This window comes from Peromyscus leucopus, chromosome 11 (genome assembly GCF_004664715.2).
Source record: "Peromyscus leucopus breed LL Stock chromosome 11, UCI_PerLeu_2.1, whole genome shotgun sequence".
Classification (NCBI taxonomy): Eukaryota; Metazoa; Chordata; class Mammalia; order Rodentia; family Cricetidae; genus Peromyscus; species Peromyscus leucopus.
The window spans coordinates 1550411-1568434 of record NC_051072.1 but is presented as its reverse complement, the minus strand read 5'-3'; the positions used below and the strand labels follow the sequence as shown (position 1 = coordinate 1568434).

The following is an 18024-nucleotide window of genomic DNA, read 5'->3' as shown; positions in this document are numbered from 1 at the left end:
GAAATGAAGAGGTTGCTGGTTTTCCTTTTGTTTTGCAACTTCGGAAATGTACTGCTGCATTTTTATGTCTATTGAGTTTTCCATAGTACAGCTCCATGACTAGTTGAGTTTCTATGTCATTGGCTTTTGATGTAAGCATGACTCCCCTCACCATGCTTCAATTTTCACCTATGATAAAGAGAACTATGGAGAGGCAGATTTGCGGGTTGCCTGTAACAGAACCTAGAACCAGCCATCCTGCTTATATTATCTGTTACCTCATTTGGTGCCCGTGGTCCTGCTGTGTATTGTCCATGCATTGCTTCAACGGCAGAGCATTAGCCACGTAGCTTCATGAGACATAGAAACAATAGGTTTTGTTTTGTGCTTCAACTTCTTTGTCTGATGCACATTACTTTCTGTCTGTGGCTTGGGGAATATTTTCCTACCATCCCCAGTCCTCATGAAGTGTGCACTGTGATTCTGATTTCAGTGTGAACTCTAGTGCCCACAGATGTTTTGCAATATTTTCTCTGTCTTGCAATAAACTGAAGAGTGAAAGAATGTGGGATGAAATTGGAACTCCACCATGCCCGCCCTTATCCACACTTATCCACTTTGACCAATGAAGCCAAGCTGGGTTGCTGAGTTGGTGTTGCAGGCTGCAGCCCACCCCATCTGGATTTACTATTGTCCTTAGCAACAGGATCCCCCTTTGGCCATACTTTCAGATATCAGCTTATGGCATTATTACCTGCACTATCTTTAGAATGTTTTTGCTTGAGGTAAGAGTTCTTCCAATTATCTCTCCTGCATAAGGAAGGGGCACTGACTTGCATCTGTCTAGTCAGCATACAGTTTAAAGTTCCCAATTACTTTTGACCAAATTTGTTATCCATCACTCACGACAATAAAATAGTTTTCTTAAAAGTGCAATCCACATACCTTTTAAAAGCAGAATCTGTATACGTTTGGTAAAATATTGGCAAAATATAATATGGAGCTTATGTTGTCGTTAGAACTCAAAAAAATCAACTCATCTGACTTTGTGGTAGAAAATCATTACATGTGTCAATAATCATGCTTGTGCAAAGGTTGAGTCTTCCAGGGTGTTCAATGGGTGTCATAATGATACCCAGGTACTCAGTTGGGACTTGCAAGTTTTGTATCACTTCACTTCTCAGCAATGCTCCTGTTATCTGTTGTACTTAAGGTCCCTTCCATCATATGCATCTTCCAGCAATATCAGAGGAGGAAGAAAGAAAATCAGCCCTTTGCAGCAATGAGGATTGGAATATTGATGAAACTTGTATCCCCTCAGCGCATGGAGTGCTCTAGGATGTCTCTTCACTCTGCTCTCTTCTTCGCCTTTCTTGACCAACCCCAAAACTCATTTTCTACCAACTTTCCAGTCTCTTGAGGCTTCTCTCCTGCCCCACTGTGGTTGATATATTATGCACCCCAATAAACTTACCTGGGGGTCAGAGAACAGAACAGCCACAATATTAAACATAGAGGTTAGGCAGTGGTAGCACATGCCTTTAATCCTAGCATTCCAGAGACAGAGACCTGTCTGGATCGCTGTGAGTTCAAAGCCACTCTGGACATGGTGACACACGCCTTTAATCCCAGGAAGTGATGGCAGAAAGCAGAAAGGTATAAAAGGTGTGAAAAATAAAAAAACTAGAGCCTGGTTAAACTTTTGGGCTTTTGAGCAGTTCAGCTGAGATCCATTCGGATGAGAACTCAGAGGCTTCCAGTCTGAAGATACAGGATCAGCTGAGGAATTGGTGAGGTGAGGAAGCTGTGGCTTGTTCTGCTTCTCTGATCTTCCAGCAATACCTGGCTTCAGGGTTGATTTTATTAATAAGACCTTTTAAGATTTGTGTTACACCCCACCTAAACTTGAACTTCCCTAGCTAGACTGTTTCTGTTTATTTTATGAATTTTGGAAGGTAATATTGATAATGACTTACTGCTGTTATTGACATCTGTTATATTAAGGTAAATTACATGTTTTCTGATGCTAGGATTGCAGGGTCTTTCTTACATTTCTTAGATAAGCCTAATTACCTATGTCCCATATGAATACATTATGTATGTAGTTGCATATATGTGTATGTTTGTGTGTTCATGAATATATGTATGTTTCCATGTGTATTTGTATGTGCATACATATATCTGATTTGCTGATACTATATACATTTCTTTAATATAATTTAAGCTGTGTTCTCAGTTGATCTCTGAGATTCAATTTTTAGAATGCTACTGATTCAGCCTTACCACTTAGATTATCATAATAATTACAACCTCAAACTGAATTGGGAAGCTTTCCCTTTTTGTCTGAAATAACTTATGAAATGTTTACATTGTATATGCCTTATAGATTTGGCCAAAATACACATAAACCTAATCTTCTCATCGCTCTAGCATACCATATGTTGGAGTTCATTATACAATTAGTTTATGTGCTTTTAATAGCAAAATAGTGCAACCAAATAAGCTTTAAAGTGTTTCTTAATAGATAGAGTTCTACATGTTGAAGGGCAGTGACTTGGTTATTACTGGAGACTTTGAAGGGTAAAAGGACTGACATAGGAAAGGGAATAAAGGAATTTAAAGAGATGAGATTTTGCAAAAATCAGAGCCCTGGTCTTCAGGAGAGGATGGAGAAGACTGGGAAGTTGTGGTTTGTGCATATAGGGGTTTATTTCGAGAACTTGGTCTGTGCAGAAGTTCCCACAAGCGCCTTAATGGATTCAGTAAGAAGTAAGGGTATAAGATACACAAGGTTGAGGCAGGCCAACCTTGATCAGGAATGCAACAGACAATCAAAATGGAGAAATTATACAGTTAGGTTGATTTCTGAGCGAGTGTTGCTCCTGTTAAAGTACAGTTTTGTTTTGTTTGTTTTGTGGGGGGAGGCACATTTGAATTTCAATTAACGAAATGGAACAACACTGACCACGATACTGTTAACTCATTTTCTTTTTCTGGCTCGGCTTCTTTTTACTTCTTGGGGATGTTTTCAGAAACACCATTGTTTTGTTATTGTTGCTGGTCTTCAGAACAGAAGCCCAAGCCTGAAGTGCTGCTTTCATCCGGCTCCTCCTGTCTCCACTGTCCCACTTTGAACTGATGAATGGATGCTGAACAAAGCCAGCTGGTTATTTTCTGATATTTGTAATAATGTTTTCTGCTCTCCCTTGGTTTGCATTTTTCTACCAACAAGCAAGGTCAGCCTTGGCTCTGTTAATTTCTCCCCCTCTTGTATTTCGGAGAGGGCCTGAGTTCTTGCCTCTGGAGCTTGCAAGTTATGGTGAGTGAAGTGAGATGCACTCCCTCCAGCCTGGGAGTCTAGATCAGGGCTCTTTGTTTGTGGGCTTCTCCTCTAAATGGTGATGCTTTTGAATTTAAGCATCATGTCAGCTCTTCTGGTCTTAGTGATATGTGAAGATGTCTCTGCAGTCCACCTGTCCATTTTAGTGGGTGACATTCTTTTGGCTGCAGTTGAATCCATGACCTTTCAGTAAATCAGCTCATGCCCTCTGACCTCCTTGGTTTGACCTGAAAATGTTTTGTTTTCTTTAATTTCCCCTCCTTGGTCTCACCTCTAATCACCAGTCTGACAAAGACCCTCCCAGCACCTCTTGCATTTCCGTTTTCATGGTAACTACCAAAATTCTATGATATTTAGTGTTTTTCGTATCTGGTATTCTTACTCTTTCTCTACACTTTGCATAGCATCCTCTCTGTCAATGGCCCATTCCTATTCCCAGGATCTTTGATTCGGTAAATTAAGTGCTCTCTTGAAAACTTATAGATGCTTTCTTGTGACATCTGCTATAAAGCCCAGATATCATACACTGTACCTGAATTTCCCTATAGTTTACATGTTAAGTATACCTCTCAATTTCCAGTCCAGCATTTCTTAAGTTGCTATTACTTTTTCTTTTCTTCATTCTCCATCCTTACTCCTTCCTTATTAATTCATCAACTCTTGAATGGACTCACTCACTTCTAACCTTTAACTTCACTCCTTCCTCAATGGCCACCACGTCCAAGGCTCTGCTTCTGTGCTGTAGACACCAGAACTTTGATTTTAATCTCCCGTTACCTGGAAGTACTGTCATAGTAAGGATGGTTATATGAGATACAGAGAGAGGAAACTATGGTCCTCATGTTAGAATAAAGATGGTTAGATGATGGGCTGGAGAGGTGGCTCAGTGGTTAATAGCACTGATTGCTCTTCCAGAGGACCCAGGTTCAATTCCCAGCACTCACATGCCAGCTCACAACTCTCTCCACTTCCAGGAAGCCAGTACAGACCCCTCACACAGACATGCATGCAGGCAAAACACCAATGCACATAAAATAAAACTGAATTAAATAATTAAAACGAGACAAAAGCAAAGTTTTTTTTTCTTTAAGTGTGATCTCTTATGAGGTTGGTACAGAGGGACACTGTGGTCTGAATATTATTCTCTTGCCTGCTCCTCTAGAACAGCTGCCCTGTGATTCTGGGTGACTCTTCCTTCCCATTATTCCCACCAGCCTCTCCTCTCTGTTGTATAATTCCTAGAGCCTTACAGATATTTATAAATTATATTTATGTTTATAGGGGCATTAGTGCTATTTCCCCAATGGCATCATAATTTCTCAGAAGGATCATTTACTAATAATATATTACAACACTAATGTGTTGTATATACATAGTTATAAATGAGTAGTTTTAGCTGATTTATTGTAAACATGCAAAAAAAAGTGTGTAAAATGCCAAGAAGAATTTGGAGTAGCATATATGTTAAAATTTCAAAAACAAGCCTGTGTATAAGCTTAGACCTGCTTTTCTTTAAGAGGAAAATAACTTTCAATCAAATTCAACTCCCCAGTAACTGATAGTGAAGATATTTTGCTATCCAAACTCTGTAGTACATGTTATATGGGAAGAGTTTTCTATACTCGATCTATTTTCATCTTTAGTGTCTGTTCAAGGAAACTATTGTCCTTCTTTAAACCAATAACAGCATTGGCTTGACAGTTAGCATATGCCCATTTAGTCAGTATGACATTATTCAAACACTAAATCAGAGAAAAAGAACATCCGATTATATGGTTGGTTGCCAAGGACGGAGAGAAGGTACCCTGAAACTGGCAAGCAATGTACTGTGTGTTTCTTCAGTGCCAGGAATAAGGCATGGCTCAGAAGCAGCGTTCCATCCCGCTTCACACACTGTCAGCTCATCACCATCAGACTCTGATAAGTTAACTTCTAAGAAGAGTTAACAGTGCTTGTAAAAATTAAAAAAAAAAAAAGAAGAAGAAGAAAGAGCATGGACTCTCAGAGTGGCTCTTTCCTAATTTCCCTTAGAAATACTGCAATTGAGCATTGTAATTGAGTTGCTGCAAATTTCTCATTCATAGAGGGCCAAATGTGTTTAATAAGTCTAATTACAGGGCCAAAATAGAAATCTAATTGTCCCGGGATGGAAACATACATTTGAAAGAGGCAGAAATGCCCACGCTGTATCCTTGCTTCTAAGCCTGGTGGGGTTGGGCAGTGTGCAGGCCTCAGCCCTGGAGTCTGACAGGAGGTGGTTGTTATCATTCCTTGTTCCTCTGATAGGTCATGTGAAGTGCGAATGCTCATCTGCAGCCAACAGGAAAATGCACATTTGGCTTGTAAAACACAGCCAAGCTCTGAGGTCTGCATTTCTCTTTATTGAGTGGCCACCTTCTGTGTTTTACAGGTTAATGTATGGATTCTGTGATCTCCTAATTTAAAAAAAGCCTCCAGTGGTACCCAATGATTATATCAGGGGAGCTCTGAGTCCTTGCTGCTCTGCTTGCTACCTGATGCACCCTCTCTGTCATCCTGGAGAAAGATCATTTGTGTTTTTTACCTTTTTCATTTTTTATTTTTTTTTTTTCATATTTAGAAATTGGCCCCTGGTTACGGGAGTTCAGAGCAGAGAATGCTGTGGATTTCTCGAGGTTAACCTTTGACCCAGGACAGAAAGAACTTGTCGTAGGAGCAAGGTAAGAGATACTGGGTTTTGCCTCCACAGATATTTTCTGATTTCATTGTATATCTGTGCAATGATACCTGGGTTTCTGGGCTGAAATCATTGTGTACTGAATAATGTAATTTCATCTAAGAATGAAGTGTTATGTGTATGACATGTGGTACATCCTCAGAAAGGGAGGGGGTGAGCTCCTGACTCCAAGTGTGGATGAGCCCCTCCCTGCTGCTACAAGTCTTCAGATCTGAACTCATGAAACTGTTCAGACCACAAGCCCAGAGGAGGGTTCTTTCTGGCTTCGGTTCTTACTTTAGAGATGAGAAAAGTGAAGCAAAACGTAAGCCAACTTGTCCAGAAGCATACACCCTGTGAAAGATGGGCCCCAGTTTCAAACCTAGGCACTTTGATCCAAGAAAACATATTCTTGACTTGTGTGTGTTTTTCAGTAGAGTTCAAGAGACCATAAACCCCCATGTGCCTGTGCTTCTAAACACCCACCATCACCTTTTTTTTCTTTTTTCTTTTTTTAGTGTCCCTGAATAGCCCAATGCCAGGAAGTTGAGAATTCAAAGGAAATATCACAATGTCTCCTGGGGGTGATCAGATTCCTGTGTGTTGTCAGCACCTGTGTGTATTTGGGCACAGGGGCCCAACTCCTAGATGTAGAGTTTTCTCCATCATTCTGACTGATATTTCCTCTGAAAATGTGGGTAATTCCTACATTCAGGAACATGCTATACATAAATATGGATTCTTCTGGAACCCACGGAAGGCATCTTGAGCATCTTTTATATCAGATACATTTGTACATAATAAGAAATATAAATTTTAGATAGACAATTTGAAAATCCTTGTATAGACCAGAGTGAAGCTCAATTTAAATTGTGTTCTGGGTCTCCCAGATAAACAGAATATCTCCAAGAATAATCTCCTTTAGAGCCTATGTCAGAGCATTTGGGAAGGACATAAGTGGTCACCGACTCAACTCTTTACACTACAGTTCACCTGTGGCTTCGTAGAAGCTCTAACGCATGCTTTCAATGCACAGGTTGTGTGATAAGCAACTGTAACTGTAAGTGAATGGAGAGAAGGTATCCTGGGTCACAGTGTTGGGTGGGTGCTGCATGGGACAGTTGTGATGAGGCTGTGGGTGTGAGCCAGACAAATTCTTGGTGTCTTTTTTTTCTTACTTTCTACAGTTGATGGGACAAGGGGGTTTCCAGTGTTGATCTCATCACATTCCATCACTCAGAGTGTGGGCTATACATTGCAAAGGTTTTAAATGGGTCTCCCGGTCTCTAGATTTTTCTTCTCCTTTTGTAACCATAGCTAACATCCTCTTTTATGTAATGTCTGCATTTGGGAGCACCATTGGACATGAATTGGCTCTCTGGTGTGACTGGCAATACTCTGCCTTGTGTCTCTTGTCTCATAATTTCCCACATGGTCTAGGCCTATGGAATTATTAGGTTTCCCATAGCTATACAGTATACTTTCTTTCTTCCAGGATCGGGTTTACTTTTTTTTTTTTTTAATACTGGCTAATTCCTCAATCGACCCATACCATCTTTTTTCTTCTTGGCTACATCCTTCTCACAGAGAAGGACCTGACTCAATGTCCTCTACTGGTCATGAACATTTACCTGCTTTGCCCTGTTCCATTAGTTCTCAAGGGTCTACTGTTCTGACTACACTGTTGAGGTAATTATATTATTTCTTCACAAGGGCCATCTTTTTCTTAGGTATCAGAATATGGGTCAAGCCTTTTTTTGTTTGCTTTTTTGTTTCATTAAAATGTAGCATAGTGCTTTCCTCCTTGTAGAACCCCAAAGATATCAGACCATGCAACAAGCTTAATCTCAGATTTTATTTGTCTCTTTCTGCATCTGTAGGAAATTTCAGGAAAACAGGGTTAGAATGACCTCTAGATAGTTACATTTGGAATGAGCATGAGAAGGCGAGAGGCTACACACCTCAAGGCTTGCATTTGACTGTGACCTAACAGGAACAGACCCTTTTCTCAAAAGCAGGTACAAATATGATCCCAGCCCTTGTTGATCCTGCATCCCCCACTCTTCTTTCAAATCTTTTAAAAAGGCTTTCCATTATCTTGGCTCAAGAGTCTTCACCATCTCTGGAGGACTGAAAAATCTGGCATTTGGTCAGGATACCAGCTTCTCTTAAGGGATGTGAGAAGACACACATAAACTGAAGACTATGACAGGCTGTCTCCTGGGCCTGCTCTGGGTGCAGTAGCAGCTAGACATGGTTCTCAATGGAACATTGTCCCTGGATGTCCCTATTTGAGCTGCTCTGCTGGTCTTCATAGCATTGTCTTCCAAGCCCAGTTCCTCTGGAAGAGAATGGACCAGTGCCTGAGTCACCCTGGTGGCCAGTGTAAGGTGAACACAGACAAAAATTCAGTATGCTCAGTGACACCTGCATTTCATAAAATACTATAAAATAGTATTTTATAGGAAGTATGCTCTGAGAGCCTGGAGTCCCTAGGGACACGGGCTGTATCTTAGACTCTAGAACAATGCTTAATACATTGTGGGTACTTGATAAATGAAGAATGAAGGAATGGGCTGGGCTTCCCAAGCTCCGTGACCAAGAGCCTGCTGCTGGGTGTGATTTCCTTATCTTTAAAGTTGATAAAATAGTTTTCACCCCTTCCAGATGTTGTGAAGATTAATGAAACAGTCCATGACAAACTGTTGCCATATTAACAGGTTCCCAGCAAGCCCACAGTGTGATGAAGCCCTGCACCTTCCAGATGAATCCACATTTATGCACATACACATTTCAGGCAGATAACCCTGAAGGAGGAGGGCAGGAATTCCATCTAGGAAATTTGGTGGGATTAGGCTCAGCACATTTGGGTGGGAGTCTGACCACTTATGAAATTTTAAAAATAGCCCAGCCCTCTGGTTCTTTTTGGGAAGGCATGACCTAGCAAGACAAGTTTGGATAGTATGTGTGCTTTTTCAGAAACCAGTAATGGTTTAAAAATATGAACTGTGGAAAAATAGAACAGGCCTTTTTATTTTGTTCATAGTTAGCCCTAGATATTCTGAAACCATTTCTGGGCCAGTTTCCCTTTATATCAGTGATGCTTTATGTCCCCAAGAGTGAAGTCAGTTAAAGATCCTTAGCACTCTTTGATAAGGAGAGCTTATTGTGTAGCAGAAGAAAAATACCTCTTCAGGCAATTTGTGCTTATGGGGCACCAGAAGGGATTTGAATTGGAATCCATGCAATTTCTAGAAAGGTTCACTCATTTACCATTTCCAAGGTATATGGTGACTTTCATATGAATTTAAATGTATTGGCGTTCAAATCCTTCTTTGCTCCTGCTTCTTGAAAATTTAATAACGTTCGCGTTTGCAACCATTACACTTGGCCATCTTCCTTCTAAGGGAATGTGGAAAACGCAGTAAGACATAAGGAAATCAACACTTCCAGAGACAGCCACAATTCACCTTTCAGTTATTTGCTTGTGGTATTTGACTCCCATGTGTTTCCATTCTTAGGATAATATGTGTCGGGCGGCTATATACTTCTTGCCACAAAACCTACTGAAATCAATTTCATGGAATGAAAGAAGAAAAGAAAATCAAGGCAAAAGAATATGCAACTGCTCAGGGTTTTTTTTTGTGGATAATTGTGAAGGGAATGACAGTCATAATACTTCACAAGCTACAAGCCTCAGTTTGCTGTGCATAGAATTGTAGCGACAGATGTCAGAGAGGGAGATAACATTTTTATTTTGCAACTGAGTTCTTGTGCCTAAGAATCTATCTAATGGGTGGCAAATGATGGTCCCGAATCACAGGGATAGGTGCCATGTATTAGATTTGAATGATGATTGCAAATGACAGGTGACGTGATGCACACAGCATGATGTGTGGTACCAGTTATTTGCAAGTTAGTCGCATTTAATAATACAAAATGCTGGGCACTTGTCATGAAGGAGTGTATCATTACAGCACCTGCAGTGTCTTTGCCGTACAGCAAGGGGGAAGAAATTGAGGTTTCCTTTGTGGCTATTTGGACATTTGTCTTCTAAGTGGCTTTCTAAATGAAAGCACAGTTCAATATCTATCTTGTTTTTCAAATGTTTTTCCTTTAAATTCTTTGTTTCCTATGCTGTCAATTATTCACTTTCCATATTTACTTTCTGACACCCTTATTCTTCATCTACAGTTTTCTATGTGATGGGCCTATTTGCAACCTGTGGTGTTTTAGTCAGAAAGGACCCTGTTAGTGTTCACAAACCAACCCACAGTCTAGATGACTCAACCATCTGTGTATATAAGGTGGTGAGACTGGGACCCAGAAACCTTATATGTGAATCAGATAATGATCATGAATTAATGATCAAATTTAATGATTTATTTTTATGGAAATATTTGGTTTTATTTTTATCAGAAATCTATCACAATATGGTAACACTATGACTATACCAAGTAGACAGATGTTGGGTATGTGTAAGTCTCCTGATACACATGATCTAATGTGAAGACCAGCCCTACAGACCTGACCTCAGTACAGATCCACCCATAGCTGTACACATGGACTAATGTCAGGACCCCTTTATGGGTGCATATTTTGCACACTGGATCGATCATTCCAGCTCCCATGTCACCATTCCAATTAGTAAACATTTTTCTATATAGCAGATGATATGTCTTTGAATTCCTGCACAGAAAATGGTATAGATTACAATCAGCCTGGCTCTTTGTTTTGTATGTTTTTATAGGAAAACTAAATAGTTATTAGACCAAGTGCTTTCAACATGGGGCTAAGTTTCGTCAGAAACCACAGTGAGTGGAGTTGCTGAATAATTTCAGTGCATTTTTTAACCATTTGTTTTTCCTCGTGTTTATCTCTCTAAACCTGAAAATTAAAACAAGGAATGAGTCACACACTTTACTTCTGGTTGAATTTACTTCATGTATTCAGAACTGCTAAAAATCGTAAATGCATTGAAATTCTGGGTTTGTATGGGATATTCATAGTTCTATGCCCTGGGCATCACAGACCACCAACAATTTAGTTCTTCACTGTGTGTGGCTGAGGAGCCAAGAAAGGGCATTTTTCTGAGTTGTTCTTTGAAGCAAGAAAACAATGTATATAAGTGGTTGAACTGCATGTTCCTAGACAGTGGCTACCTTGTCATTCCTACCAGGCTGAGCCTTTCATTGCTTTGATGGTTTGCCTTGAATTGGTTCTGGCTTGTTCACATGGGAAGCCAGAACACGGGAGTTGGGTCTTCCTAATGACCTCACAGTGAATTGTTTTGAGAGAGGCCTGTTCTCCTAAGACTATGCTAAATAAGAAGACAGGCTTCAGTTTATTTAAAATGAGTTTTTCCAGGACAAAACAAATATTCTGCTACTCCTAATGAAGGTGTGTGTGTGAGAGAAAGGCTATATTAGATTCAGATAAACTTTACTTTTCCAATATCGACTAATGCCATTCTCCATTTTTCAGGTAATGATAATCCCTGTTTTTTGCTTTAAAATTTTCCGCAAGATTTAACCTGCTGGAAGCACTGTATCATTTAAAGTAAACCTAGAAATGTTTACAGGATCAACAGTTCAGCTTCCAGCAGACATATCTCTTCCTGATTTAGAAGGATGTATCTTAGTCAGGCTTATGAAATTACAGTGCCGAGGGGATGAAATCACTGATTGGGAGTGAATCCAAGAAGCAGTGGTGCCACCATGCTCAGAAACCCGAGGGGAGGGGATGACCATAAGGATGCTGTGTGCTCATTAATTATGACTTAGGAGAAGCAGTTGGAGATGGAAAGAGGAACGGTGCTGCTCATTCCTACCCCTTTTGGTTATATGACCTCACCTGAACCTTTACTCTTAGATTTAATTACATCTTCTTTTCTTATCTTTTTCCTCCGTGGAGTCGGTATTAAGTGCATTGGTGCTTAAGATGCTTTACTTCATTAGCATGGTTCAAGGTGAGCCATCATTTAATTTTTAGGTTAAAATAATAGAGGGTCTGTCTCCTTGGGTTGCACCAGGTGCTCCAGTGAGCCAAGATCTGAAGCCTTATATCTGGGTGATATTAGTGAGATGTAGTTGTTTAAATAACATCGAGTGTAGACTGGTCTAGGGAGTGCAGTCTTTTGGATCATTACCAGTTCTCTTAGTCTTTGGTTACAGTTTCCTGTTAAGGGTTTAAGACCATGCAGGTGGCCAAAATTAATTTATTTTTGTACTGTTGAGGCCAGTAGAGGATTTAGTCTTCAGGGTTACTTGAGCTTGAGATAAGTGGGATAATTATTCTTTGTACTAGGGACCTAACTATGGTTTATTGAGTCAACAGTCACTGCACAGACACTCCCTCCCCATTTTAGCTTCTTACTTCAAGATAGGACAGAATGAAAGAGTCAAGGTCTTAAAGACTTTGAAGAAAAGGGCGTGTTTTGGTTTGTTTGTTTAAAGAGACTGGTTTTGTAAGAAATATCAGATTTGAATCTTTTCTACCAAAAACTCATGTGTAGGACAAGAATTTAAAATCTTTTTATCTCCCTCACCTTGGAAGACTTCTATCCAAATGTTTTAGTCATTCCTAACCTGTAGCTGGAGTTTTCTCCAGTCCTGCCTGGCCCAAGGTCAGGACAAATCTCTCTCACTGGCCAGTCCCACAGCTGCTCACACACAACCAAGTAAACACACAGAGACTTATATTGCTTACAAACTGTATGGCCACAGCAGACTTCTTGCTATCTGTTCTTATACCTTAAGTTAACCCATTTCTATTAATCTATAAGTTGACATGTAGCTCATGGCTTACCGGTATCTTAACATCTTCTCATGGTGGCGGCCGGCAGCATCTCTCCCTGTCCTAGCCTTCCACTTCCCCCTTCTCTTCTCTCTTTGTTCCACCTATACTTCCTGCCTGGCTGCTGGCCAATCAACATTTTATTTATACAGAGAGATATCCACAGCACTACCCAGTAAAACCTTTGTTTCTGTCTCTATTCTAGGAATTTGATGGTTTCGAGTAGTGAGTCTATGCTCCTTCGAGTCATGACCCCTTTCCCTTTCCTCCTCCATTTCCTAGGTGCCAATTTCTTTCACACTAGCCAGTTGAGTACGATTGTGAGGTAGGACCCCAGCCATTGGGGACAAGACACAGTCACCACCTGACTTGGAACAAAAACACAATTGTACTTCCTATTTCCTGTCCTGCTGTATGTTCACTCTTCCCTAGCATACTCTCATGAACAAGAGTAAGGTTTGTCTTGTCAGACCAAACAAACAAACAAAGTTTAATTATATTCCCTTCCCACCTTTTCCTTTCTTTTTCTGCATAGTCTGTTTGATTAATTAACTTGACCTATGGACTCACAATTTTTAAAAATGTCTCCTCTTAAAGATACACTTTAACAGGGATGGAGTGGGAGAGCAATGGAAGCGATGTCTTGATAGAGGGAGACATCATGGGAATAGGGAGAAACCTGGTGCCAGGGAAGTCTCCAGGAATCCACAAGGCTGACCCCAGCTTAGACTACTGGCAATAGTGGAATGGGTGCCTGAGCTGGCCTATTCGGATAATCAGACTGATGAATACCCTAACTATCAGCATAGAGCCTTCATCTGGGAATTGATGGAGGCAGATGCAGAGACCCACAGTCAAGCACCAGGTTGAGCTCCAGGAATCCAGTCAAAAAGAGAGAAGATGGATTCTACGAGCAAGGGGCATCAAGATCATGATGGGGAAACCAAAACAACCAGAAACAACCAAGAAAAAAAAAACTAGTGGGAACTCATGAACTTTAGACCCACAGCTGTGGAACCCCCTTGGGACTGGATTAGGTCCTCTGCATACATGAGACAGTTATGTAGCTTGGTCTGCTTAAGGGGCCCCCTGGCAGTGGGATCAGGATCCTTCCCTGGTGCATGAGTTGGCTTTTTGGAGTGCATTACCTATGGTGAAACACCTTGCACAGCCTTGATGGGGGGTGGGGGTCTTGGACCTACCTCAACTGAGTGTACCAGGATTTGCTGTCTCCTCATGGGAGGCCTTACCTTTTTGGAGGAGGGGATGGAGGGTGGGCTGGAGGGGAAGGCTGAGGGGAGCAGGAAGAGGGATGAGAGGGGGATTATCTGTGGTTGGTGTGGTGATATTGTGTTCCCCAAAATATTGTGCACCCTAATAAATTTATCTGGGGTCAGAGAAGAGAACAACCATTAGGTAGACATAGAGGCCAGAAAATGGTGGCACACATGCCTTTAACCCTAGCATTCTGGAGGCAGAGATACATAAGGATCTCTGTGAGTTCAAAACCACACTGGAAACAGCCAGGCATGGTGACACATGCCTTTAATCCCAGGAAATGATGGCAGGAAGCAGAAAGGTATATAAGGCATGAGGACCAGGAACTAGAGCTGGTTAAGCTTTTAGGCTCTTGAGCAGCAGTTCAGCTGAGATTCATTCCATCTGAGGTTCAGAGGCTTCCAGTCTGAGGAAACAGGATCAGCTGAGAAGTTGGCAAGGTGAGGTTAGCTGTAGCCTGTTCTGTCTCTCTGTTCTTTCAGCGTTCACCCTAATATTTGGCTCCCGTGTTTTTTATTAAGACCCTTTAAGATTTGTGTTACAGGTTGGTATGTAAAAATGAATAAATTTTTTAATAAAGGAAAAAAAATAAACATGATTAGTTTAAAAACCTTCAGGCTATTTAAATTTATGTCAATAAATCTGATGGGCATAGATAAAAAATAAATCCATCGTATTGTGGAGGGAGCCTTAAATATAATATGGCAGGACATGGGTCAGTTTCTGTTTTGATCTGTGTATGTCTGTGTGTTGAGAGTTTCATGTGTTTGACCAGTGAATAAATGGTCTCAGGACAATGAGAACTTCTAGCCATAAAATACAAGTCATTAGATTTACTGTCTAGAACCTACAGACAAACAATAGTGATGACTAGACACTGAGAGGGCTGTGATGTCAGATAACAGGAACTCAGACAATTAGGTACAATAAATGTGTTCCTGTGTTCTACAGAACTGTGGGGTGGCCCTCGTTCACAACAGATTAGTTTTTATTTTGTGAAAAACTGAGGAGGGGAGACAAAGACTGCAGACACAAAATAAGGACAAGGAAAAAGGAACATTAGTTTCCCTGATTTGCTTAGGACCTATCATGCCTGTACTGAAACATCACACTCAGCTCAGAAGGATGTACAATTTTTATCTGTCTGATTATGAAAGATTGTTTTCAGGAGATTAAAAAATGGTTAACTCCCCAGTTCTCATCAGAACACACTGTACAAATGTATAGAATTGTCAGATTAAATCCTCTAAACTTGCATAATTTAATAATAATAATAAAAAGATACCCAGCTTTGACCTATAGTGTGTGTGTGTGTGTGTGTGTGTGTGTGTGTGTGTGTGTGTGTGTGTCTTCTGACTTTGGTATCCTTCGTCCAGTATTTACCAAATATCGGTGTACTTAAGGATCAATTCCTCCAAAATTAAGCCTCCTCTATGCTGGTCCTGGCTCTGTGAATTTATGTGCCCTAGCAGAATGTGCTTAGACAGGTGGGGTCTGTTTGAAGAAAGATTTCTAACTATGTGTTCTTCATGCATCTTCTATTATTTTGTTATTTCATTCACATGTGTGTGTTTGTGCACACGTGTGTGTATGTGTAGGTGTGTGTGCACACGTATGTGCATGTATCTGAGGCCCAAGGTCGATGTCAAGAATCTTCCTTGATGGTAATCCACCTTATTCATTTGAGCAGTGTCTCGCCTGACACCACCACTCTCTGGTAGAGCTAGTCTAGCTATTTATCTTGCTTTCAAGCTCCTGCCTCTGCCTTCCAAGTACTGGAATTATAGACAGGCTTGCCATGCCCAGTAGGCATTTAAATGGGCTCTGGGAAGCCAAACTCCTGTCTTCATTCTTTTGTAGTAAATATTTTAATAATTTAGCCATCCCCCAAGCCCTCTGAGTTCTTTAAGAAAAAAAAAAGCAAAAAAACAAAACCTCATGTCTCTTTTTGTGTTTGGGTTTGGAGAAAGTAATTATAGCCAGATATTTATCTATTTATCTATTTAATAAGCAAACCATTATTTAACATGCATATAGTTAGATATTAAAATAAATAAATAATAAAATTCTCCCTTTTATGAATATGAAAGAATTGGCCAACAACAGTATGATAGTGATTAAGTCCTGTGTATGTGACACAGGTTTTAAGTGTTAGAGTTTTCTTCTGAGTTAGTTCTGCATGGGACTCAAGAATTCATTATTTTATGTAGTTTCCTTTTAGGATCCTTAATGCATCTACTATTTACTAAAGATACAGTATGCTGTGAAGTATTGGATGAATGAAGATGAAGCATGTTTAACTTCAAATGTAAGAGTTGGTTAACAGCAGCCCCTGAGTTGGCTTTCTGTGTTTTGCTAATAAAGTTTTATTGGGACACGGTCATGTTTGTTCATTTGCACCACGACTGCAGCTGATTTGGATCTATAACTACAAATTTTACTATGTGTGGCATAGACCACAGAGGTGCAATGTTTTCTACCCTTGTTTATTCCTGACTTTTGGCTTTGCAGGGTAACAGGGACACGAGTAATAATTTCTTTGTGAGCAGTTTGGGTGGCACTGAGGACACTAGTGGCAAAGAGCTTTGATGGCACTTGGGGCAAGGAAGGCTGTGCTGAGAAGGCGCCATCCAGGTGGGCCTTGGAGATGCTTTGAGCATGGGTAGACAGGAGAAGGATTCTCATAGGAAAGTGACAGAACTTCCTGAGTCTGGGGAAGAAGAGCTTAGAATGGGGATTTGGGTAGTGACTGAAAAAGGAAAGTGACTGTGGCTGAGGCCCCAGGTCAAAGGCAGAGCTGGGAATTGACCTAACAAAAGGATTGGCAACTCTTCACACAGGCTCAGGGCTCTTCACCTGCTCTTTGTAGACTGTGGAAGAACTGCCAGACTCATTGGTTTGTTCAGATCCTGTCCTACATGGCATTGGAGAGTTCCTGCTGACAGTGGAGAGACATCCCAGACTTCCACACCTGTGTGTTCTTGTGCTCATGTCTGCATGAGGAGATGCTGCTACTGTACTCTGTGTGCCAGGGTTATGTAAGATGCTGGCTGAGGTTGTGGTCAGGTAAGAAAGAACCTGAAGTTCAGAATGGAAATAGGAGGGGGAATAGGTGCAGACATTTGTCAGAATTTGGCTTGACAGTGATTTATGACAAAGAAAATGGGGTGTTTGAGGGCTAGGGCCCAGGGAGACTTCAGTAGGATTCACTGGGAAGGGGCATGTTGGTGAATGAGCAATGAGTCTGGTTATTTAGAACTGTATGCAGACTAAATAGAAAGTTCTACTAACTGAAGCAAGACCAGATAAATAATTATACATATAAGTAATTAAAATGGTGAACAGTCCTAGGAAATCACAAGCTAAAGAAGTCAGAACTACTTTGTTGCTATTGTTTCAGGTGATAAGTTTCTCTACTAACTGGAAAACAGAAAAAAAACAAATCCCACACATAACAGCTCCATAGGAGTAGAAATCAGCATCGGCCTTATTAAGTGAGCACCAGAGTCATCCAAACCTCAGAGATCCACGAGTCATCTTTAAAGCATAAAAAGGTTGAAATGATCAGTGTGATTGTTAACAATGTTGACTTGTAACTTTTGTTCAAAGTATATGTCTCGGGAAAGGTTTCTCTTAATTGGATTCCTTAATGCCAGCCTTGAAATCTGCCAGCATCACTTCACTGTTGCTAAGTGAGAAGTTACTCTGTTTCTGAGCCTTTACTCTTATTTTTAAAACTTATTGTGGATTTATTTCACTTTGCTCTTCTTTGTCTTTTTGTTGTCTTTGGGATAGAATCTTGCTTTGTACCCCAAACTGTGCTCAAACTCATGTGGCAATCCTGGCTTGGCCTTCTGAGTGCTGGAATCCTATGTGTGCACCACAATGTACAACAAGATCTTCTTTTTTCCCTTTTTGTCTTGTTACGATACTGGGA

The 18024-nt window shown here is 40.6% G+C and overlaps 1 protein-coding gene across 1 annotated transcript in view; it reads left to right on the top strand.

Annotated features, from left to right (window-relative positions):
* Sema5a (semaphorin 5A) overlaps positions 1 to 18024 on the top strand; it is a 466375-nt gene that overhangs the window by 212763 nt on the left and 235588 nt on the right. The window contains 1 exon segment of the mRNA XM_037209370.1: positions 5919 to 6018. Within this exon segment, the coding sequence (XP_037065265.1) occupies positions 5919 to 6018 (100 nt within the window).